This window comes from Dicentrarchus labrax, unplaced genomic scaffold, assembly GCF_905237075.1.
Source record: "Dicentrarchus labrax unplaced genomic scaffold, dlabrax2021, whole genome shotgun sequence".
Taxonomy (NCBI): Eukaryota; Metazoa; Chordata; class Actinopteri; family Moronidae; genus Dicentrarchus; species Dicentrarchus labrax.
In genome coordinates, this window is record NW_026136722.1 from 8,270,872 (window position 1) to 8,295,351 (window position 24,480).

At 41.3% G+C, this 24,480-nt stretch overlaps 1 protein-coding gene across 1 annotated transcript; it reads left to right on the plus strand.

The window, feature by feature from the left end:
• The first annotated feature begins 54 nt into the window (after nucleotides 1-54).
• mosmoa (modulator of smoothened a) lies at nucleotides 55-22,830 on the plus strand. Its single transcript, XM_051388133.1, has 3 exons — nucleotides 55-1,278; nucleotides 10,785-10,997; nucleotides 19,786-22,830. The coding sequence occupies exons 1-3, from the start codon at nucleotides 1,173-1,175 to the stop codon at nucleotides 19,968-19,970; spliced, it is 504 nt and encodes a 167-aa protein (XP_051244093.1). The 5' UTR covers nucleotides 55-1,172; the 3' UTR covers nucleotides 19,971-22,830.
• Nucleotides 22,831-24,480: the final 1,650 nt, after the last annotated feature.

Consider the following 24,480-nt stretch of genomic DNA (forward strand, 5'->3'; position numbering starts at 1 on the left):
GAGAAGAGAGAGCTAACCCCCACCACGGGAACGAGAAGACACTGAGCTCTGTGTGTGTGTGTGTGTGTGTGTGTGTGTGTGTGTGTGTGTGTGTGTGTGTGTGTGTGTGTGTGTGTGTGTGTGTGTGTGTGTGTGTGTGTGTGTGCGCGCGGCGCTGCGTGGGGGTGTTCGCCTGATGTCATTTGGCTGAAAGGGAGGCTGAGCTAACGGTAGGCGCACGGGCTGGAGAGCACAACAATAACCGTCCAGATTCGAACCGTCAACGTCTCATTCGGAGTGAAATAACGCAGCGTTAAAAGAAAAGAAAGGAAAGTCTCCCCACCGTGGTCCAACGAAGAAGACGACGAAGAGGAGGAGGAGGAGGAGGAGGAGTAGAAGTAGGTGGTGGTGGTGGTGGAGGTGAAGCTGGCTAGCTAACGGTACCAGATGCTATTCCAGCGGAGAAGGAGAAGAACGGGCTCGAATAAGCGGGTGATGGGTTCTCGTACACCGTCGCTAGAAAACACACGCAAGTGAAGAAGAAGAAGAAGAGGAGGAAGAGGGGGGGTTCTTTGCTTTGCCTTGTCTTCTCCCCGCCTCCTGCCTTGTGTGACATTGTGTCTGAAATGCTAGCGCAGTCGCGGTCTCGGCCGTCGAGCAGCCTCTGGGCCGCAGCTCGGCACACCGAGCCCGAATCTGGGAAGTAAGCTAGCTAGCTATCCGCTAGCCGCAGCCGTGCCCGATGCTGCTGCCGCTGCGGCTCCTGCTGCTGCCGCCGCTGCTACACGGATCCGAGAGGCAACACAAGCAGGGTTCAGGGACTGAGTGAGCCTTTTGTTTGTTGTGTGTTTGTGTGAGTGTGTGTGTGTGTGTGTGTGTGTGTGTTTTTGTTTTTGTTTTTTTTTACACCTTACTGGACTACACCGGGCGTTTGAGATGTGATGCTTCTGCTCGTCGTGTTTGAGCCTTGTGTAGCTGGAGGCTCTCGTTCACTTGAGGAGCTAACGTTGCTGCACAATGCACAGCAGAACCACAACAGCGGGCTCCTGTTGAAGGGGGCGAGGTTAGACTGATAACAAGCCCACCCTGTGTCTATCAACACTTTTTTGGTGGGGGGGGTGGGGGGTCACACTTTTGGACAAACGACTGCCACATTTTTCCCCACTTCATTCACCTCTTCATCAGCTGGCGATATGGATAAACTCACGATCATTTCAGGGTGCCTGTTTCTGGCAGCGGATATCTTTGCAATAGCCAGCATTGCAAACCCAGACTGGATCAACACTGGTGAATCAGCAGGTAAAATTAAGGAGGCCGTAAACAAAACTGCTTTTGTGTTGTGATTTTTTTGTTTTTAGCAGGATTTCTTTACCACGTGTGCCCACATCACAGAAGTATTTGTCGTCAGATAATCTCCGCAACAAAGATCTGTATCAATCTTTGTATGCAGCAGCATCTTTTGTCCTCCACAGCTGTGTGTTATGTGCATGTTTATGTTGCTTCTTATTGACTTTCCAGACCTAAATATCACCAATAATTACAATTTTATGACTGACTCATCAGCAGGATGGACCTCTTCTGCTTCGAGGACTGCAACTAATGATTATTTTTGTGTTTTTAATCAATAAATTAATAGTAAAATGTCGGAAAAACATGTAGATTCACGTGGTGTTTTCTTGAAATTGCTTGTTTTGTCTGATCAAAGAACATACAACAGAGAAAAACATTAAATCCTCACAGTGTGAAGTTGAAACCTGAGAATATTTTTGCTTGATAATGTTGCTGAAAAGGTTAGTCAACTAACCTATTGTCATGAAATGTAATAGCCAACAGTTTTGATGACAAGTGATTCATCAATTCAATGAATTTATGTCAAAAATGCCAAAACACTGGCTTGTACCAGCTGTTTAGACGTGAGGATTTGTTGCTTTTCTTTGTTTTATGTCATTGTAAATTCAATGTTTTGGGGTTTTGAGACATTGGTGAAACAAGACAAGCAATTAGTTTGATTTTAATATTTTTTTTGACTACAAAAATCTAAATATTAAGCAAACACAAAAATAACTGTTAGTTGCAGCCCTTTTTTTCTATCAGCCGATAAATCGATTAAGTGACGAAAGGTAATTGTGGTCCTGAATTTCTCTGGAGACATGACATTTGAAGTGACCTTCATGTTGATCAGCGTAATCAGTGATCACTTGAGGAACCAACTCGGGTGCTTATTTGTGGCGTCCCTGCTGATTTTGGACAGAAGCACGTGCTGTGAGTCCTGTTTTATTTCAGTCCTGAAAACACATTCAGGCTATTGATAGACAGCTGCTCCTCTTTGTTCCCTCTGCAGGATGACAGCTTAGTAACTGGGTCAGGGAGGGTCCATCATCCAGCACTTCACATCCAGGCTGCATTAGATCAACAGAATAAGCACTAATATGTACAAAAGTAATAATAGGATGCAGATGCAAAGAGGGCACATTTTACACTGCAGTCTATTTGATTGTATTGGAGAGTTAATAATGGATATTTATCAGCGTGTGAGATGAGGTTCTGGACTTTTTTTTTTGGCTGAGTAGTTCAAAATTAAAGTTGGTGTGCTACAGCTAAAAATTGCACAGTAGCTTCCCGCTGAGATCCACAGTTCTGTACGCTCGTGTGCAGAAAGTGGAACCGTTGCTATATTTAAGCCGCAGTGTTGTGGTGAGTATGGGTGTTATTATAGAGTGGGTATCATACAGGGACTAACTTCCACCTCGCTGTCACTGTTCTCACTTCCAAACTCTTTGGTTATTGTGATGTGACTCGTCCTTGATGGTTTCGTGAGACATGTATGCGATAGACACCTGACATGCATATCCCCTCACAACCTTTTCTTTCCTCGTCATTTTGGGAACGTACCACCAGCCACTGTTTTGGAATATATAATAGTAAACTAACGTCAGTTTTTAAATATTCTGTATTGTTGTTTGGTCTAGAGAGGTGATTATTTTGCTTGTGAAGTACATTTTCACCGTGGCCAGATATGACATGAGATGCAAGGTAGTCTTAAAACAGCTTCTTTAGATTATTTAGTCAATGGGAAAATAAATGCGGATATCTTATCTTCTATCTTATATCCCTGGTTTTATCATTATACAATTCAAGTATGTAACTCAGCACTACATCCACCCTTTAAAGGCCAAATGTAAGAGAAGTTATGTGGGACAGAGCTTTGATTGAGACGCTTGTTAGTGTTAATAAAATATCCTTTATTATATTTGTATGGGTTGAGTCCCATACCACAAACGTGTGGTTAGTTTTTGCATTACCTAATTAACATTTAATTAATACTTTATCACACACTATAATATAGTTTTAAGCAGATATAAGTGCTTCTCAATGTATTTGTCAACAACTATGACTCAGGTGTAATAATGCAAAATATGTCTTCATAGGAGAAGTTTTATTTGTTGACAGATAATGTACATTAATTACACTTAAACGTGTGTTTATCTATTTACAGATACCTCAATGTGTTATAAACAGTTTATTAAATGTTTATTAAGTAATAATACAAGTTAAGTGTTACAGTTTTTTTCTTATTACCTGTTCATCCTGCAGTTTCCACCTGAGATAGACACTGTGCACAAAACCCTTTTCTCTTTTTCAGAGTTACGATGGTATTGTACCATTATTTATATTTTACATATCTATGTTCTTGTGCAGTCAATAACTTAATTTAACACACTAACACAGAGTGTGTCTCACACATAGGTAGGTAAAATAACAAACACATTTTGATAAAGGACTTAAAATTTCAGTTCATGAATCATTATTGCTTACACAGCGATTAAGTTAAGTGACATTTGGTTTAATGACAAATTGTTTACCTCTTTCATGTTATCTCCTCATTTCACCTTCCTTAGTTTAAACTTGTGTTCTTGGTTTCCTCATTGTCAGTCCAGCTTGTCAGTTTTTGTCCTGTTTAGTCTTCACTTTTATTCAGTGATTTTACAGTTTGTATTTGGAGTTTGGTTAAACTGACTTTTGTAAGTTTGAACACTTGCACGTGAAATTGCTGATTGTTGGGTAGCTGAAATGCTGCTGAATGGGATTCAACCTATAAAGAACCACATTTCTTGCAGTGTTTGTACTTGTACTAATTAAGTCATTTCAGAGTTAAACTATTTATCATGAGCATTATGTTGTCTACCTCATTCATTGTTTGTTATTATTAAGTAAGAGCCCCTGATGACTCCCTACATTATATTATCTCCAATCAGCTGACCTCTAGCTTTGTTGTTGTCTTATCAGAGGGACTCGGCTCTTGACAACCTGCCCTTGTAGGGCCTCAGTGTGTCGTCTTTGTAGTCAGAGCGTGGAGAAACAGACATGTTCCCCAGGGCAGTTAGCATCTATAAAAGCTGACTTTGCTCATTGAGTGTGTGGCTTTCGCCTCCTGTTTTGGTCACGTGATTTAATCCAAGCTTCTTTTGTGAACTAATCAAGAAGAAGTAAACAAACTGTGAGGCTTGTGAATAACATCAGTTATTACTGATGATGATGGCTGTTTCTTGTAATTGCCCACACTGACAATGGAAACAAACCTGTGAGGAAGGAGAAGCAGCGCTACTGTAACTCAACACAAAAGAGAGAATGTGTATCCATGACAGTTTCCTCACCTCAGTGTGATATCCTCAGGTAGTAACGGCTGTAGTTGATTTCCTGTGCTGAGCTTCAAGACAAAGCCATTGTTGCTGCCGTGTCAGATACAAACTGTTTCTGCAGATAGTTGTCACCACAGTGGATGGCCTGAATAACCTCTGAAACACTCTGTATGCACGCACACACACACACACCTTAAAAAATGCAAAATCACATCTTGGTACAGGCTGGCCTTTCATCACACTGCAGTGATTATTTTAAAACATACCATCTCTGCATGTAGAAAATCACCACCAGTGTTTAACCACCCCAATTTTATTTTTGTACCCACGTCATAGGCAGGTTAACCATTTCGTTGTCAACAGGCGTCAGTTGGATTTAATTTAGGTGGAAAGATTAACACTTATCGTTCCAGCTTGATATTACCCGGCAATTACTTTGCAAAGTGTTTTATTGTTTGCAGAGAGTCCTTGAATAAAGACTGCTGTTGATCGAGAAGGTAGTTGTTGTGAGAGGAAGAACCGATTAAGACGTGACAAAATTAATTTTGTATTTTTATCATCTTGCCACCATTCATTATAAATAATCTCCAGGCTACAGACATTTTCCCTCACAGCAGATGATGTTCATTACCTCAATGTGCATGCTGGTCAGTATGGCTTGCGAAATAATAAACTAATTTGTTTTCTACTGAGTACTAAGGAGATACAAGTGTCAGGTTTGCTAGTGCCCAAAAAACACTGCAATCAAAGACATTCCTCAAGCTAGTTGTAGTTGCTAGATCAGAGTGTACAAAAGCCCGACAGACGGATGAGAGATTGTCTAACACGTTAAAGGAAACGACCGAAATTTACAAAATGCACGAAAAAAACAAAAGTAGCATTTGTCAAAAGTGCCTTAAATGATCACCGGTGCTCAGGAGCTGCTACTGTAGTTACACTGATGTGATCTAAAATAGACGAAATGGGAGAATATTAAAATGTGTTATTTCTGGTGTCCCTTTTCAAAGCACAAGGACACACACTGTCATTGATACAAAGCAAGTGAAACCAGGCCCAACCAATATTTTCCAGTCGCAGAGCTGCAGAGCCAGCAGTTTTTGACCTGCAGCTGAGCTCCAACCTGTGCCACCAACAGGCAAGCACAAAAACTGCAGCGCCGGTTCAGAATTGCAGACGTAGACATGACGATGTTTTGAAAATTACAGGCAAGTGTGGTTATGACATGTGTACTTGAGTGTTTAATTTAAAGCCTGTAACCTGCAGCAGCTGTAGCACTCAGCTGCTATTACTTCCATTGCCTGTAGGTGGAGCATTTTAGCTACTGCTTACGTGCTAATTTTGCTTTCCTTGTTAAGTACAGTAAACGTTGTTGTTGTACGTATCGGTGCTTGTTTCTCATGCTGCCTGAGTTCGACCATTGACGTTTTTTGTGTGTGCAAGTTTGGACCGTACACAGCTGTGCTTCAGTGTCCCTACAATGTAAGTGGGCGCTGTAAACGCCTCTAGCAGAAGCAGCGGCAGAAGAAGCAGCTGTTGGCTGCTTTAGCCTGCCTACTTGCCACCCACCACAGTTCAGAGGCCTGTTTGACTCATCCCTCCTGGGCTTTCAAACAGCAGCACCCCCTATACTCCACTAATGACAGCATCATCATGCTGAAGATGAGCAGACACGGACCTCATTTCCTCTCATTTGGGCCGAGACATGGTGAGAGGAGTATTTTGATCATAGTTAGTATAGAGCTGACTGCAGGGTAACAGGGTATGATGGAGCCGTGGAAAGTGAGCAGGCCCTCAAAATGGAGAATTAGCTCATTTTCTTCTGTGTGGGAGAGACAGAGGAAACATAAGCAATTTGTTTATAAGCTAAAGATCATCCATTTTCCATTTACTTCAGTTTTGTGCATCAGACGAGATCGAGCATTGTTTCCTGTTTTGGTGCAATCTCAAGTCGGTTCTGGTACAAATACAATATCACACTACCAGAGTTTACATGAGAAGATTGATGCCACCTATCTGTTCGTTAAATATGAAGATACAGCTGGTTAGCTTAACTTAGCACAAAGACTGGGAACAGGGAATCGCCAAGCCTGACTCTGTCTTAAAGTAACAAAATCTACCTACCTGCTCTTCTAAAGTACTTAACACCTTGTATCTTACATCTGAGGCCAACGGAAGCCAGTATGAAGACAGGGAATACAATACCAAGGTGGTTTTCTTGCCAGGTTTGGCTCCTGGCACACTGGGACTGACTCAGCTAATATTGGCTGCACAGCTAACCCAGCTCTGTTAACATTACAGTTAGCTACTTTAGCAAGTGCATTAGTAACCTCCTTAAATCATCTTAATACCGCTGTGGTCTTTGCTGGGTGTATTCGGTCCAAGTCCGGCCCCATTGCACGATGACGACCTCTGTAGCAGCAGTTGGAGGACATCAGGTGGAAAACAACAAAAACTTTCCTCCATAAAATATGATGCAGTTTCACCAGAATCAGAAATACATTTGTGTTTTTGTACTATAATGGGGCCCAACTGTTATAGGTGGACGTCATCATACAATTAGTTGAAAGGGGTCGGTTCAAGTTTCAAGGCCACGTCACATTTTGTTGTGAGCTTCAGAGGTGCTGGTATGCAGATTTTGTTACCTTTTGGACGCATTCAGACTAGCTGTGTACAATCTTGAAGCTAAGCTTACAGGCTGCTGGTTGTAGCTTTATACGAACAGATATAAGAGTGGTATTTATCTTTTCAACTAACTGTTCCTTTAATTTATCCTCATGTATGGTCTTGCATAACCAGCCCAAGTTTGTAGGGTTGTGTGTTTGCAAATTGGGACTGTGAGTAGAAGTGGAATCTCCCATGTTAGAATAAAAACATGTATCATGAACACACCGTTGTTGTTTGACTGTCAAGACTAGAGCTGCTTGTTTGTGTGCCTTGCTTGCTGAGTTGTTTACCTGTATCCGTGTACCATAGCGTGCCTGCCTGCTGTAGGGCAGGAATTCCACAGAGTGCTCGTGAATCAGCAGGAGGCCAGAGGATCCAGGGGAAATGGTCATAAACCGGTGCCATTAACCGCAGCTTTCAAACTTTTGCCTGATTTTCTCTTGCTCCCAGTACCAGTCCCTGTTTTCTTTACCTTGCTCATCTCCAGTTCTCTAACATGCTCAAGGTTACTCTATTGGGCTGACTGCAGGAATACGCTGTTAAGTAAGCCTGTGAGCCATTCAGGTGCCATTTTTGTCATGAGCCATGACCTCCATTTTTTTCTTTTTACTGTTGTTGCATAAGTGTTCTGCACAAGGACAGTCAAATTGCCATAGCAATAAGGCAGACGATAATGTAAAAGGATCCTTTTCATTGGTCCTTGTCTGTAATGAAACGTGCGTTCCCAAATGACAGCATTATTTGTGTGTGTGTGTGTGTGTGTGTGCGTGTAACAGTAGATGTAAAGCCCTCAGTTCTGCAGTTTTGTATCTAGCTTACCTGAACATCTACAGACTCCCAAGGCGTTTCTTTTGAAGCACTGGCATTGTTTGTGTGGGTTGTTACTGTAAGAGCAGCGCTTTAACGGGGTGTTATAAAGGGGACAGGATTTCCTCTGGACAGCCTGCAGAGCCAACCACGCCCCCGCTGCAACAAGAACAGTTTTCTCTCTCACAGGCGTCGCTTTTCTGTTTGGCTTCAAGTGCTTTAGACACAATAGGTTTCTTAGCAGCATCATAAATTCATTGTGTAACTATATTCAAAGGTTAAAGGAGGCAGGGGTAAGAAATGTCTGGAGTTGGGTGCCAGACGGAGCAAGTAACACGCCTGACCTTCTGGAAATCCAGCTTGCATACTTGTCTCATGCACACATCCGCCCACCTGCTGAGCCACTGTTGAACGTTGATGATGTCGCCCACACAGACTTGCATTTTCGGTGAATGGGTTATTGTGTGGTCAGTGGAATGAGTGTTTATCACTCCATTAATTTTTCTCTTTTTCAGATTATGCTTTAAAACATGTAGCGGAAATGACATCCTTGTATTTTTCTGAGAAGACATTGTGGCATTAAAGCCTTGACTTAAAATATTGTGTATTTTAAGCAGTCTGTTTGATTCTCTGTGTGTTTTTCACCCAGCAACCATGTAGAAAGTGTCAAAGCATGTGGCGTAAAACAGCTCCTCTGCCATCCAAAAAAGATGCACTTCTAAATAACGCTCACACCCCCCCATCTACTTTTTCAAGTGAACACCTCTCTTCCCCCTCAGCCTATCACTTATACTCTGCCTTTCTTTTGCCCGAGACCTGTGATCAGCAGAGGCCTGAGTGATGCAACGCTGTTCTGCTTACTCAGGTTGAAATTCCCCTTGAGGACGTGCTCTAATTGAATGCCGTCCCTCCCGAGTGGATGCACCAGCGGAGCATGCTCCGGCTCCGAGTATTGGCCTTCACACTCGAGCTCTAGCAGAGCATGACTCAGAGAGAGGCTTGAATCCGTTTGCCTCCCTGTCTGTTCAATGACTGATAGGTATAGGTGAACACCAAGACATTAGGGTTGTCACTTCAAATCTATGACACCACATGGGAAAACATAATGTAAAGGCTATACTGTAGGCTATAAAAGATAAGACATTGGCTCTTACCACACTGATGGGCAGAATATCCTTGCATGTAAATCTTGCTCTCTTTATCTTGCTGCCTCACTTCGACAGCAAGCTAAGTTAGCAAGCGAGTCTGCGGATACGTTGTCTTTGTAGAGGTAGACAACTGGTTTGTACAAAGTCGACAGAAGCACAGTGCTTTCCAGATGCTTTGGTGTTGCGATTGTCCGCCCAGGAAGGCTTTGCTTCATGCTCTGCTCGCTAGCGTCTTCTATTTTCGACAACAACTTTAACATCACTAGCTTAGTTTACTGACAGGTTAACAGGCCATAGGTCAAACTGACAGTGGAGACGCACTACTTCAAGCAGTCTGTTATTAATAATATATTAATCTGATTGTAAACTAACTTGAAAATTAACCGTTTCATTCAAAGTGACAAGTCATGCCATGTTTTGCAATAGCAGATGTATAATAATAATAATAATAATAATAATAATAGCGTTTACTCGAGTATGGAACACTTGAACATATATTCACAGGGATATTGAGCCTTAAAAGCTGCTGTAAATTTGTCTCACATTGCGGATTCTTCCTGTTTTTGTGTTAAGTGTCATACCTGCGTGGGATCGATGCAGTAATTGGCAGGATTGATTTAGTCCTCAATCTCTCCTTGAGTGTGAATGTGCATTGGCCACTCACTGGCATAATTGGGCCCACCAGTGAGGAGAGAGCAACTCCCCAGCTTCCTCGACCAGCTCTGAATCGGTGACCAATTAAAGGAGCTTCTCTCAGTCCTTTTATCATTCCTCCTCCTTCACCTGTTCCTCTTTCTCTTTGCCATTAGCTGATCTGCTACTCTTCGGTCTTTCCCTCCTTGGACCTTGTCGTTATTTGAGACACCAATTTGTCACCGCTTTACTTTTTTTCTCGATACCCTTATACTTATTTGTCTAGTCTTTTTTTCCACTTGGAATTTTTTTTTTTTTTTTATATTCAGCCTTCAGACACACTGTCCTCAAAGATGTACTCTATGAAATTGGGATCACAAACACTGGCTGTCTCTCCTTATTCTGACCTTTAGTTTCCACTACATTATACAGATACATTATATTGTGGAGACAGCTGCTTCACTTGTGTTTGAAGGGCCAAAATAATACGTTTAATTGACCTTCTGCTAATATTTTACAATTAATGTTCTGAGCATGCTATGTCCATTTACTGATGCTTAAGTTGTTGATGTTCTTTTTATTAGCTATGTTGCATTCAATTCTTATAGTGTGTATAGTGTATATGTGCATTTCCTACCAGGATTTGAGGAAAGTAACTCCGTTAAAAAAAAAGCAGTATAATAATTACTCAACTTTATAGACTATTTTATTAAATTTGAATTTTCCATGGTCTGATCTCTGCTTAGCCACTCAATCTGTTTGTACTCCTGTCCTATTACAGCTAATGTGTACAGAACAAATTAATTTAAATGTCAATATTCAGTGTTTTTTATGTGTGTGTGTTTGGTGAATGATGAATTTAAACTGATGAATTTAAATGGACACTTCATCAACATTCAACCTCTCTCTGTAGGTGCCCTTACAGTCGGTCTAGTCCGGCAATGTCAGACCATCCACGGACGAGACCGGACCTGTATTCCACCGCGGCTCCCCCCAGAATGGGTCACCACACTCTTCTTCATCATCATGGGCATCATCTCCCTCACAGTCACCTGTGGACTGCTGGTGGCCTCACACTGGCGCCGAGAAGCCACCAAATACGCCCGCTGGATTGCCTTTACTGGCAGTAAGTGAACGAGACAATGAAATTCACTCTGAATTAAATTATTTTGCTTTACTAGACCTGTCGTCAGCACAATTCCCCCGGAGCGTTTACACCTTCTTCTCTGTCTCACTGCATCTGTCGTGACATAACCAAAATCACGTTTGCTGCTTTAGTGTTTTTATGCATATCTTGTCTCTTTTAGGGCAGGAAATAATAGCAGGAGAAGAGATGAGGTTGGAGCAGGATGAAAAGGCGGTTTTAGTGTAGTTATGCGCTGCTAATTTAGATGTGCAGATAAGTGTGACGTCAGAAACATCCGAGGCTATATACAGGACCTTTTTATGTGTTTGTGTTTCTGAGAGTGACGTGAAAACTTGTGTGTGTGTGTGTGTGTGTGTGTGTGTGTGTGTGCGTGTGCGTGTGTGTGCGTGCGTGTGCTTGCGTTTGCTTGCGTTTGCACATCTATGAGAGTTGTTTTTGCATGCTTGACGACCACTCTCGCTCCTTGAAGCTGATTTACTGAGTAATGCAGCTCCTCTGGTACCCGAGTGGGTGGCTTATGTGCTGTGGCGTTTCTCTAGTGTTTTTTCTCCCTCTTTGCCTTGAACATCGCCACTCTCTCTCTTTTTTTTTTTTCTCCCAAACACGATTTCTCTATAGATGCACTTCTAGCACTTGATAATAACCATCTCGTGCACTGTGGCTGGGCTGGATTTGTGAGGCTGTGTGGGAGGGCGATGTTTGATTGGTCGGTTAGTTAGGGGAATAGACGGCCTCCAGCGCACTTGTGCAGATGGAGCAGCCTGTTATTGTTTGAAAGCTGGGTGCATTTTCCAGGACACTGTGCCTTTTTTTTGTGCTGCAGATTTTAAATAAACACCCAGTGTTTTGCCTGCCAGGCCAAATGCAAATTCACGATTAAGGTTTTGTCTCTCTTCCTAATCACTTGCAAATACCCGATGAATCACCACTTTGCAAAATCCCAAAGACCCCCACAAACTGTCTGTCCAGTTAGGAAGAAATCTGTGTCACAAGCTAAATTGGAAGGCATTGAGTCATTGTTTAACGAGCACCAGCAAAAGGAAAGTAAGGCAGTTGCTACGGCAACAGTGAGCAATTGTCACCCTTGTCCCCTGCTAAGCTTCTGTTGGCCATATTACACAAGAGGTATATTATTAGTGCTGATTTTTCCTCTTTTAAACTGGTTTAAAGCGTGAGGAGGATGATGATGATGATGATTATCACTTTAAATCAGCAAATAATGTTAGAGGCCTGTGATGTATTTTAGGTATGAAGGGGAAGAAGCTGGGTTTGTTGTAAGAGAAGAGATCATCACTTTCTCTTTTTAGGACCTCCATTAGCTGACACTTTAGCGGCTGAGGGTCTTCCTGAGATCCTCTTATATCTCAAAAGCCTGTTTGAAGTGTAGAAGAGCGACGAAAAGGCAGAAACAGGACCAATCCATGAGTGCTTTTTCCTCATTCTGATGCCGCTGAACTTTAGCTGCGGTGGCAAACCTCTCTGCCGACGGCCGAGCGGGGGAGAGGGTGAGAGGTTAAGTGAGGAAAGTGGGTGGGGGCTTATGAAAAGTAAAGAAGGCGAGTGAATAGTCATGTTTGTAGAGGTCAAGAGCGGAGAGCGCAAGTAAGTGAGAGACGAGTGCCAATGTAAAGACACAAATGGGAGGGGAGATGAAGTGACGTTGGTTTGTAAGGAGACGGGGGTGGTTCATTCGAGGCGAACAGGTGATGAAGGTTGAGAGAAGGTGGGCAGTCTATAGTGTAACTGGCTCCAGGCCACAGGCACCTGAATGGACAGCTTTGTATGAGCAGCACAGACCCGCCTCTGTGTCTCTATATATATCACACACACACACACACACACACACACACACACACACACACACACACGAGTAGTGTTTCCCCAAGGTGTGCCGGCCATCCGTGGGGGTGGAGTGGGCGTGGGCTTATTATAATAATAAATATAACTCTAACAATACATTAACTGCAACTGTTGAAAGAGGGCAATTAGTGAAATTACAAAAAAGACAAATAAAAAAAATAGGTGTATGATTTCCCCTCCTTCCCCAGGTATTAATTATATCTTCAAATACCTTTTGTGGTATCGACTGATAATTAAAGTCCTCCCCAAACAGGGACCTTATTTTAAACAGTAACTTGAGGTAAAAACATATTGTGATTATTTTGACAGATACTGCGATGGCAGTATGATTCACAATTAGTGTGAGAATGATCATTTTTACATCCCAAATTAAAATTTCTCTGAAAATATTTAAATCGTAATGATGGGATCTGTACCAAGCAAACATGCTTTCTTACTGGGGAACAAGATTTGTAGGTCAGGGCATCTCTGCAGCACTACAGTACTTCATAATAATGCTGTCTTGTTACACATTTTACCTTCATCCAAAAACTGCGATTTGCATATTGCACTTTTGCCAATATTTCAATTAATTGGAACTAACCTACTTGATAAAAGTAGGATAAAACACATCTATTTTATAGTGTTCAATGACACAGAAGTTGTTTTACGTTTTCCAAAGAAAATCCAGTAATTTTGTCTAAATCTAGACCCCCAAAAATATTTTAGTAATATGTTACGTAACCTGAGCTCCCTAGCTAAATGAACTGTCTGAGGTTGATGTACATCTTGGAGAATTAACTTTAATTGATTAACTGCACCTCAAACTAGGGGGTTCTTGCAGGGCAGACGTACATGACATGGGGCAATATAGTTGATGGTTCATGAAGGAATGATAACAATTCTTTCAATGCAATGCAAAGATTCCTTTAGACAAAGCAACATGTACAAGTTGGACAGGGAATAAAAGAAAAACCAGGAGATACAAACAAAACCGTCAGATCCTTATATTTTGGATCCTATGCCTATCTTCCCCTAAAGTTTACTGTAAATATAGTGATTTATGTTTGTCTGAGATTTGTTTCATTTGTGTCCAAAATCTAAATTATTTCTGACTTCAAAAGGGGAACAGGACACTGACATAAACAAATATTTTTGGATAGAAGTTTTTTTTGTGTGGCCAAGATACTTACTGAGCCGGACATTGTACAGTTATAAAACAAGTTGGTCACAGCAATATCTTATTACTTCTCAGCCAAAATATCAGCTGATAATGAAATGGATGCTATCAGCCGAGTATGTCAAGTTACAGCTTATTTAATATGGAGGCTAATGAGCAGGTGTCGTCAATTAGAGCCACCTGGTGTCTATTTGTCAGAACGATGAGTGTTGTTAACGATGAGCGTTACTCTCGGGGGCTCTCGTTAACTGCGCTGGTCTAGACTAAACTTTATTAGATAATTGTGTAAGAAATGATGTAACGTGACTTTGTTGGTGGTCATACACTGTCGAAATGTGCCTCTGGACTCTACCTGTCTTGTCAATAAGCTCCTCACTTCATCTGTCATAGCAGCTCTGTTTCTTCATTGTGCTTCTATGGCGCTGCACATTGTAACAGTAAAGTTACAACTTTCTTTAGCAGAATTGATTAATCAATTGTTTTGTCTATAATTTGCCTGTCTCTAAAGCCCAAAGTTAAGTCTTTAAGTCTTGTTTGTGTCCAACCAGCAGTCCAAAAAGTGCAAAATATTCAGTGTACTTACACATAAGGCAAAGAAAAGCAGCAGATCTTCATATTTGAGAAGCTGAAACCAGAGAGTGTTTGCCATTTATGCACAAAAGAAGGACTTTAACGATTCATCAAGGATCAAAAGGTTGCAGATTAAGGCAAGGCACTGTATGTCATCAGTTTAGGCACTTAAGAGAAGCAGCGGACCATGAGCTGCACTTCAATTAACTGCTTGCTGGAATAATGCTGAGCCATGTATTTCTGGCTCCACTTTTAGCTTAGCTTTCACAGCATCCTTTTGCAATCATGCCCCCCTCACAGATAAACACATGGCCCGAGCAATGAGCAGGCGAAATGACAGACATAAATATTTGCTTGTGTGTGCCTTGTGACGCAGGTTTACCAGACATTGTTCATTTATGCTCCCTGGCAGACGTTTGGCCTGTTAGTGCCTGTTAGAGTCAGCAGAACATGCATCTGATTTGCTATTCGACTGTTGCTGAACATACTCCCATTCTTATTTTATACAGTGTGTGATGGCTTACATGTCAGAAAAGGCTGGGATTTAGTTTTACTGTGAGCAATGCTGCAGTCTTCCTATATTTAGAAAAGTTACCTACTGCAGCTTTAATGGGACCTTAAACTATATAAATGGTTTATTAGTTAATCAAGTTGCTGCATGACACTTAAGCTTATTCAGATGAAATATACATCCTTACATAATATAATATACAACATATATTGTGAAACATACCATTTATCCATGGTTGGCATCTCATGAATATCTCTGGTTTTATTAGGATATTGTGGATAAAGTTATAAACAAGTGAGCAGTACTGACTGATGGCGCTATTTGACTTTTAGATATGATAAAGAATGTATTAAACGTCCAGTTTGTAACATTTCAGAGAATCTATTGGCAGAATTGAAATATAAAAGTCATACGTAGGTTTTCATTAGTTTATAATCACCTGAAAATATGAATTGTTAGATTTTCGTTACCTTGGAATGAGACGTTTTTTATCTACAGACGAACGGCCCAGAAATGGCTCTAAATAGGTCCATTCGTGGTTTTTTTTGTGTGTTTTGCGCCCACTGTAGTTACTCCCTCACGTTTGGAAGGGATTTAGATTAATGGATTAGCCAAAAACAAATATTCTTGTCTATTTGATTCACCACGATAGATGATTTTATCCATATCAACCGTCCCTAAAAAGATATTTAATCTCCAGGGTGATTTGTATAAATTCTAGTCTTTTAATCCCGATATCCAGATTGCTGTACTACTACAGACTCTTCTATCTAAAGCCTGGTTAACAAAACTGTTAAAGGCAACATCAGTGAGACTTTTTTAGAGCAGGAAAACTCACCCCTCAGGTACTGAACAGTGCTACAAATTGACAAGATGGAGCAAAAAAAAAAAAGTGAAAGCTAAAAATGGCTTCATGTGCTTTCACCAAGTAGATTGCACACTTTAGAGAGAACCAAAATAAATCAGTGTTAACTTTAAAGAGCTGCACTACCTGCTGCAGTTCAGAGTTTATCTAGCTCACACTAGCAACATGTAACGGTCTCAAATCTGCACAGTCATTGATCTGTGATAAACAAAGTCACACAGTTGGCTTTGCTGATTAACGTCACTGTGTGTTACAAGTGGACAGAAAGCTTCAGTAATAATCTCTTCAGAGGAAACCGAAGAAAAGGGAGCTGTCCTAATTAGTGGCTATCACTTTTCCAATCACAGACGCCTACTTCCTGGACAGTATGATAAGAGTTAGTAATGACTTCACCCTCTGACCTCTGCCTCGCTCTACAGCTGTTAACAAACCTGACGCACGCTGAGAAGAACATCACAACATGCTTTCCCCTCTGTGAAGTTTCTTCATGCACATGCGTACTCGTTAAAAAGCCAATTACAAATCTGCTCCCGAGTGTTTACACATCAAAGTCTGTTTTCAGGTCGTTAAAAAGAAGGTGTATAAAGCCTTTTGTGGAATCTGATAAATTATATAAACAGTATCAATTGAGGCTGAAGACAACAACTTTGAAAATGAATAAATCTGCGGGCTGTGGAGTTAGAAAAGAAGTGAGCTCACCAGATCTCTGTAGCTGTTCGATGCCACATTAGCTGCTACTAGCATAACATACTCGACCACCTTTTTAGAATTGTGGGTAATATAGGACCCAGGTTTGGATGAGGATTAAGAACTGGCCCATGTGAGTCCACCGGTGTTATAGGATTGCAATGCTAAATTGATGGATTACTCTATTCAATCAGGTGCTTCTAATATTAAGAAATCAGATGCAGGGAAGCTAACCTGGTTACTACAGTGAGCCGGTGTAGTTGCAGCTTGTGAACTGATTCCAGTAGTGTGTTTGTTCACACCAGTAAAGACTAAAAATCTCTGAAATGTGTTTATAAACTTCCTCTAAGAGGGAAATTACAAAAAAGATGTTTTGTGGTTTTGGATGAGGGTTGTGTTGATGTTGCTTTTCTCTCTCAGAAATCTACTAAATCCTTTTTCAGTCAGCACAGTTACACAACTTAGATGAACAGCGGGTTTGTAATAATGTGTCTGTCTCATGATGTAAAGGTTTTATCAGTAAATTATGTCCTTTATGTAACATCTAGTGGCAGCTGTAGGAAACTACAGGGAACATCAGCACACATGTGGTTTCTTCCACAGCCCTCTAATGTTTGTCTTTTCGTTAATGTAGGAAATTCTGTTTCAGGATTAAACTTAATAAACGGAGCTGGCTGCGGCTGTTTAGAAAGCTTGAAATCTGATTACTGATTTGCACCTTTTAAGCCTGTAAAGAAATTTTAAACTGTGTTAATCAGCCTGAGGTGATATAAAGAGCTTATTTGTGGTTCGTGGAGAAATCATTTACAGAAACTAATGCTGCATTCAAGTAATGTTGGAAAATACTGTAGATTTGTGCTCGCTCAAGGATAGCACTTATAAAATAAAATAATTGCCTGAAGCCACATAAAAGAAAGCTTGACTTTCTAACCTCAGAGCTGAAATTAAATCAAATACCTGAGGGATGCTTTTCAATGGTTTGTGGAGGAATGCTGCCTTCAAGTACTATCTGAAATTTAAAACGTGTTGAGCCATTTTTTACCCATAAAATGACGTTTTTAAAAATTTGGTAATAATCACACCAGCATTGATGTGATTCATCACAGTACAGTCGTATTATTTAGTTTACAGCTCAGAAAATAGTGGGGAGTACGTTTAAGGATAAACATGAATGCATCGCCCAGAGTATAAGAAACAAATTAAGGCACTTCAGACTGAAACATAATGTTTGATGCCACCACCTTTTTTGCTGCTACTATATAAAATGCATTTTTGAGTTTTAGTGCTGCTGAGCTGTAGACCTGTCCTGCCTCGTCTTTTAATCGTGTGTGTGTGTGTGTGGGTGTGTGTGGTGTGTTGTGTGTGGGGTAGAGCTGCGGGTTTATGGCCAAAGTGATAATCCCGATTATTTCTATCAATATTGAGATCGCGATTATTTCACTGCTTTGTTCTGGGAATTAAAGTATCTTGGCTGCAGCTGCAGCAACATGACCGCTCCCCAAAAGTGAAACCACAACATCTCAATCACCCTGGGTGATGGCTGATTGTTGGTTTAGGAAGCGCTTCATTTTGATATGCAGCAGAGTTTTCTGTGAGCTGAGCATTTTAAACATCAATATTGTAGACGATCACGTTCATTTCATTGTGGCAAGCCAAAATTGTGATCACGATTAATATTGGATTAATTGTGCAGCTCTACTGGTTGTGTGTACAGTAGATCTTGTTTTTGTTTAGACTATTTGTTATTTGACTGTTGAGATAGACAGGAAACATCAGCATTTCATTATTTATAGGATTCTTGTACAGTTTGAGCCTCTACAAAGTGTTGTCATCTCTTGCAAAATACACAGTCATTCTGTCTTCGACCTTTTGGTATAAGTTCTTCCTCATTTTCACACAAATTCAGTCCCAAGTGTCCTCATGTAGCGCTGCATTCACCTTGTGGTAATATGTGACACATAATGTTGTTATTTTCTTTAGAGATGTCACATCCGGACCACCCTCTGTTCCTTTAGCTTCTCTACCTCAAACACACATCCTTTCTGAAAAAGGAAACATGTTCCTCAGGCTGTTGCTTTCTATCCTCATTTACTACAGCACTTGCCATCACAGGCTGAAACCTTTGTGATTTTAAACACAAAGGTTCACCAAAGCTGTCTACTAGAGTAATTGTTCAAGATTTTTATCTGTAATCTCAGCTTTTATAGCATTTTTTATAGCTCTTAGTCCTGCTGTTATGATGTCTGTAATAGCCGTGACCCCTCGACCCACCCTTGCACTCTCACACTGGGAAATATGAAATAAACAATGATAATAGATAATCTACTGTTCTTATCTGAACAAATGAAACGAGCCACAGTAATTACTGTTGATAAATCTTCCAAGGCTGGATTATTACCTCTTAGCTCTGTTACAGACGTTATTGGGGCCAGTGCCTGTAGAAAGTTCCAGCTAAAGTAATGATAAAACGATGATTAAAAATAAAAAATAAATAAAAAGAACCGAATGAAGTTTCACAAAATTAATGCTATTTTTATCTCCTCTTCTAATGAAGACATTATTGTAAAATGAGGAATCATTTCAGTCTGAAAAAATGAATGATTTGACAAATTCTGGTTTGGCAGAGCCACATGTTTTTACTTTTTCTTTCTTTGGCTCCTGTTTCTGTGCATTCGTCACAATAATGTGTAATCTATGACATTTAACCTATTTCTAAATGAAATGTGGAAACATTAAAGTGCTATAAAGACACGAGAAGGCAGTCATGCTGATCGCAGTGAATACCATGAGTCTGCTTTGTGTAATTGCTCCTTCAAAGTCGTCTGAAAGGCCCTATTGTACGCTGCTAATGAACTTTCTAAAATTGAATTCAATTTGAGCAGTTGAGTGAGTTCATGCTTCCTCCTCCTGCTAGAAAGTAGGCGGAGGTCATACTTTTTAGGTGTATGTTTAGTCATTGAGTGAGTCTGTCCCTGAAATTCATGTAGTTTGGTTTACATGCAGCATTTAGATACATCAAGGAAAAACTAGTGAGTAACATTGGGTGTCTGTACAGAACACTAGGAATCATATGTAAGTGTGAACTAACATTTTCTCTCTCGTTCCTCCCTTCCAGTGATCCTGTTCTGCATGGCGGCGCTCATCTTCCCCATAGGCTTCTATATCAACGAAGTGGGAGGCCAGCCGTACAAGCTGCCCAACAACACGGTGGTCGGCTCCTCGTACGTGCTGTTTGTCCTCTCCATCTTCTTCACCATAGTGGGACTTCTCTTTGCAGGCAAAGTTTGCCTCCCAGGCTGAGGACTCGACCGTGCCCGCCTCTGGACTGACACGAGGGGCTCGGAAAATGTTATGGGATTTACAAAAACACAGAATGACTGAAAATCAAAAACAACAAACTCTGGCCAGAAGCCTGATACAGGGAAGTCTTTGATTATGTGTCAAGGGACCGCAGCACCGTGGAGTACCTAACAACTAAAAAAAAAAAAAAAATAATGAAAACGAACAAAACACTAAATGGGGGGCACGAAGGGGGGGAGGAGTGTGAGAGAGGGCAGCCGAGGCTGTCTCAGCACCCTGCCACTGTTGATTTAAAATATGGCCGTCTCTCTGTTGTTGTTCTGTTGGGGGAAAAAGGGTGCTTAATGTGCTGCTGTCATGGCAACTGCGGCCACAATGCTGGCGCACATATTCTTGAGGACCACTACAGCCGCTCCTCGCCTTGACCCCCGCCCGCCCAGCTGCCCTCAGCACACGTCTGCGCCGTCACGACCGCTCCTGTTGCTATTTTTGGCTTCTCTTAGCTATTTCAGTTGTGTGTTTTTATGTTGTTGTACATTTTGTGTTCTTTTTTTTTTTCTCTTCTTCTCTTCCACCCCCGCCTCCTTTCCACTGAAGTAGCTTGAGTGTAATTGAGGTTCACTGAACTGAATCCTAGAGGGGAACTGGAGGGTTTTCTGCCAGCTTGGCTTTAGAGCAGAGTTTATTCTCGCCTGTCACTTCACAAGGCCCCAGGTGTGTGGCTGGGGAGAGCAGATGTGAGCCCAGCTGTGTGGGACAGCTCACAGGCTGCTGTGGACCAGAGGAAAGGTGCAGGTGTGCCGCCTCTTTTTTTTTCTCCGACCAGCTGCAGCTCAGGAGCAGGTAGCGACGAGGGGTGACCTCCCTGTGCAGTGGAACAGGAGGTCAAGTACCATAAAGGAGAATGCCACTCAATGTAAGACCTTGCATTATGTTATTCACATGGACAGCAACAGAGTATTAGTGAGCGTAGACGGCTATTTTGCTAGGCTAAACCCACTGATACGCGCTGATAAACATCCCTTGCCAGTAATTAGAAGACTGTGAATTTAGAGAACAATCATCTGAACATAAACACACCTCCTTGTATTGCTAGTAATAATCTTAATTCTGATAAGTACAGCCTCAAGAGCCGTGACCTTTTCAAACTTCGCTGTGGAGTTGAGATGAACTCTTATATCACTAATTATAGCAGACTGTATTGACTTTCATAAATAGAAACTGAAGTTACCTAAAGTGTGAAAATAACATATGTGAATGCTGAAATTTGGTGGTATTCTCCTTCCATGTTGGACAGGAAAGAAGGGAGCCAGGAGCATTTTCTTTCTGTCTTGTTTTGTATAACAGTGAAGGCACCAGGACTGCAGGTCAGGTCCATGCATGGGGGCTGTGCCTCAGTGTGCTGCCCATGAGGCCCGTGAATGTAAAACACACACACACACACACACACGTGTACAGCCACTACACTGTCTGTACTGTGTAAATCTACATATTAGGGCTTTAACTAACCATCATTGTCTTTTATAGTCTGGGTTATTTTCACAATTAAATCACTCTAATTAACCTCAGAAAGTCGTGAAAATATGCCCATTATTAAGTTTGTAGAGCCCTCGGTGGTGTGTTCAAATTGCTTATTTTGGCCGGCGTTTAACTTTAAGAACGCACACAGCAGCGAGGTGTAGATCAGTGTGAGCTTCAATTCAAGTCCCACGCCACGCTTTAATTAGCTCATCAAAAGTTTTTGGCTGTGTTGCCTCCATCAAGGTGGAGGTGGTGGGTTTTTTCTGGTTTGGGGCTCAATCGTGCTCAAAGTTTTGGAACTATAGTGGCCATAATTTGGGGGGATGTAAACGGGAAGTCCTGTTTTTTTGGCCTATATTTTTCACATTTTGACGATTAAAAGTCTGCTAAATCAGCTATTATTACCTCTTGCTTGCAATGTACCCATTGATGTACAGACAACTATCACTGGATTATATGATACTGAAGAAAACTGTAAAACATAATTATTGTCAGGCAAATTCTCGAGGATTAAGTGTCTTTTTTTATGATTTCTAAGCAGATTTACGGTTGTTTATTCGCAATGAACATTTGTGATAATTATTAAAAACCTCTGGTCTGTACAAAGTAGCTTAACACAGCCATCCCTCAACTTCTCAACTGTCACAAGACCAGTTTATAAACTCATAGTATCACATAAGAGACAAAGCAAGATGGCATATCTGATTGCTTAAAGAATAAATTGAGGGATCAATCGATTATGGAAATAGGAAGATTCATTTTACTTAGACTAATTGTTTGCGCTCTTCCACAGACGCATATTAAAAAAACCTGACATTATAGGCTTATATTTTATGTTTTTACACAAATTCTGGCGAGTATACGACCTACTGACACTCAGATCTCCTGAAAAGGTGTGTGTGTTTGTGTTAAATCAATCACGGAGCTCAGTTGCCAAGTCTTAGTTTTGTTTTTGTTTTGTATTTCCGTTTTCCCGCTCCGCTTTTCTTACTCTCGGTCTGATGATGTATACTGCTAACTCTACACTCTGCAGTGCCCTGTCTTTGGTTGGTTCAGTATTGTGCCATGACCTGTTTTTGTTTAATAATGTACAGACACAAAAGGCAGGATTTCTGTATTAGGAAGCACTGTGCATTCAACAGTATAGGTAACAGAAATAGAAGCACCACAAATGTATAAAAAAAGAGAACTTCTTACCTCATTGTTTTTGTTTCTGCTATTATTTTCTAATGGTGGCAATGTGTGCCCTCTAATTTGTCTCTTGCCTTGATCGGATGTCTTCACATAAAGCCTATGATCATAGGAAATTATTTATCACTGAATAAAATGAGAAACAATGGGTGTGTGTGACTCTGATAGTCTGTATGATTTATTCTGCTTATTTAACGGAGTGTGTGTGGATCCAATCAGTAGCTGAGCTCAGAGACAAAACAGAGCAGATGCATTTAATCAGAGAAATCCTCCTTAACCTGTTAATCTTAAAATCAACATGCTACTTCTACAGGATGTGGCCCAAATGTCCTTCTACTCCCACTTCATTAAATCTATAAAAAAAAAAAACAGACGCAAACCTACTTTGATTCAAGGGCAGCCACCCAGGATGCATCAGGAAGGGCTATCTGCGTCCCTAGAGTAGATCTATTAAACGCTCCGCGGCTGAGAACAAACCCGCCCGCGCTTCGGTGCTGATGAGCAATCTAGACAGAATTTCCCTTTGGACGTCGGTCACCTTCAGATCTGCTTTAAGAATGGTGTTGTCTGGGCTAAGTGGATTAATTAATTTGATTTGCACAGTAAACATTTTCCTGCAGAATAATGTTTCAAAGACGACTGATAACGTGCACGGTTGTTGAGCACATTGCACCCTGGATAGGAACAGGTTGGATAAAAGCTTCGGTTTGGGATGTTTCAAGCTGAAAAGTGTTTTCAGAGGACAGGCATTAGTTGCACCCTTTGTTAACCACGCTAGATTGCCAAAACTATTTGATATCATCTGTCATAACATTACTTGTGGAAGCTTCTGCTTCTAAAGGTCCTTTTTTTTTTAGGAATTACCTTTAGACAACGTTTAACATTTTTGGGAAGGTGCTTATTGTTACAGTTAACGTAGCTTAGCATAAAGACCTGAAACCTGGGGGGGAAACAGCTAACCTCTCCTAAGATCTGCCTACAAGCACCTCCTAAACTGAATTAACTTGTTCTATCTCAGTTGTTGTCTACTTTGCAGAGTGTAAAACAACACATTGTGGCTTTTTCCAGGAGTCTCCACTGGTTGCCTGGCAACAAAACAAGGTAGTATAAGGCTAGCTGTTTCCCCTGTTTCCAGTTTTCATGCTAAGCTAAGCTAACCTGACTGACTGACTGCTGGCTGTAGCTTCACATATCAACCTTCTCATCTAACTAAGTTGGACTGCTTAGTTGTTGTTGTTTTTCTGCAGCATTAGCTCTTCAGTTAATTCTCTTAGATAGATTTAGCATTCACTAACGATGCACTGCGACAGCTCAAACTCAGGACCCCCCACCCCCTCGAGAAAACAGATCTCAGACAGGCACAGAGATCCTTATGTTCAGTTCTCAGAATAATTACTGCAGGTCTTTGTGTTCATGTTTGTCACACATTCAGTCGGATGAGTCGGTTTCATTTATTTGTCATTCCTCACTGTCGGCGTGCAGCTGAAGATAAGACAGCGCTGCTCCTCTCAGGACTGCACCTCCATTAACCACTCCGTGACCCTGCAGCGTGGAGCTGGAGCACGAGCAGTGTGTTTCCATTTTGGATTTCAGAAGGTCACAGTGTTTCTGGCTCAGCGGATCACATCAGTCCAACCAGCAAGCGCTCTGCTCTCTGGAGACAGAACTACAGGAAAAATGTACTGATGAATATTTGATCTCTACGAAGGCTTCTTACACATGTGACAACCTTCATGGTTTGACTTATTACTGCGCCTCAGTCACAGTAATGATGTAGCTTCCTTTTTCTGGCTACATC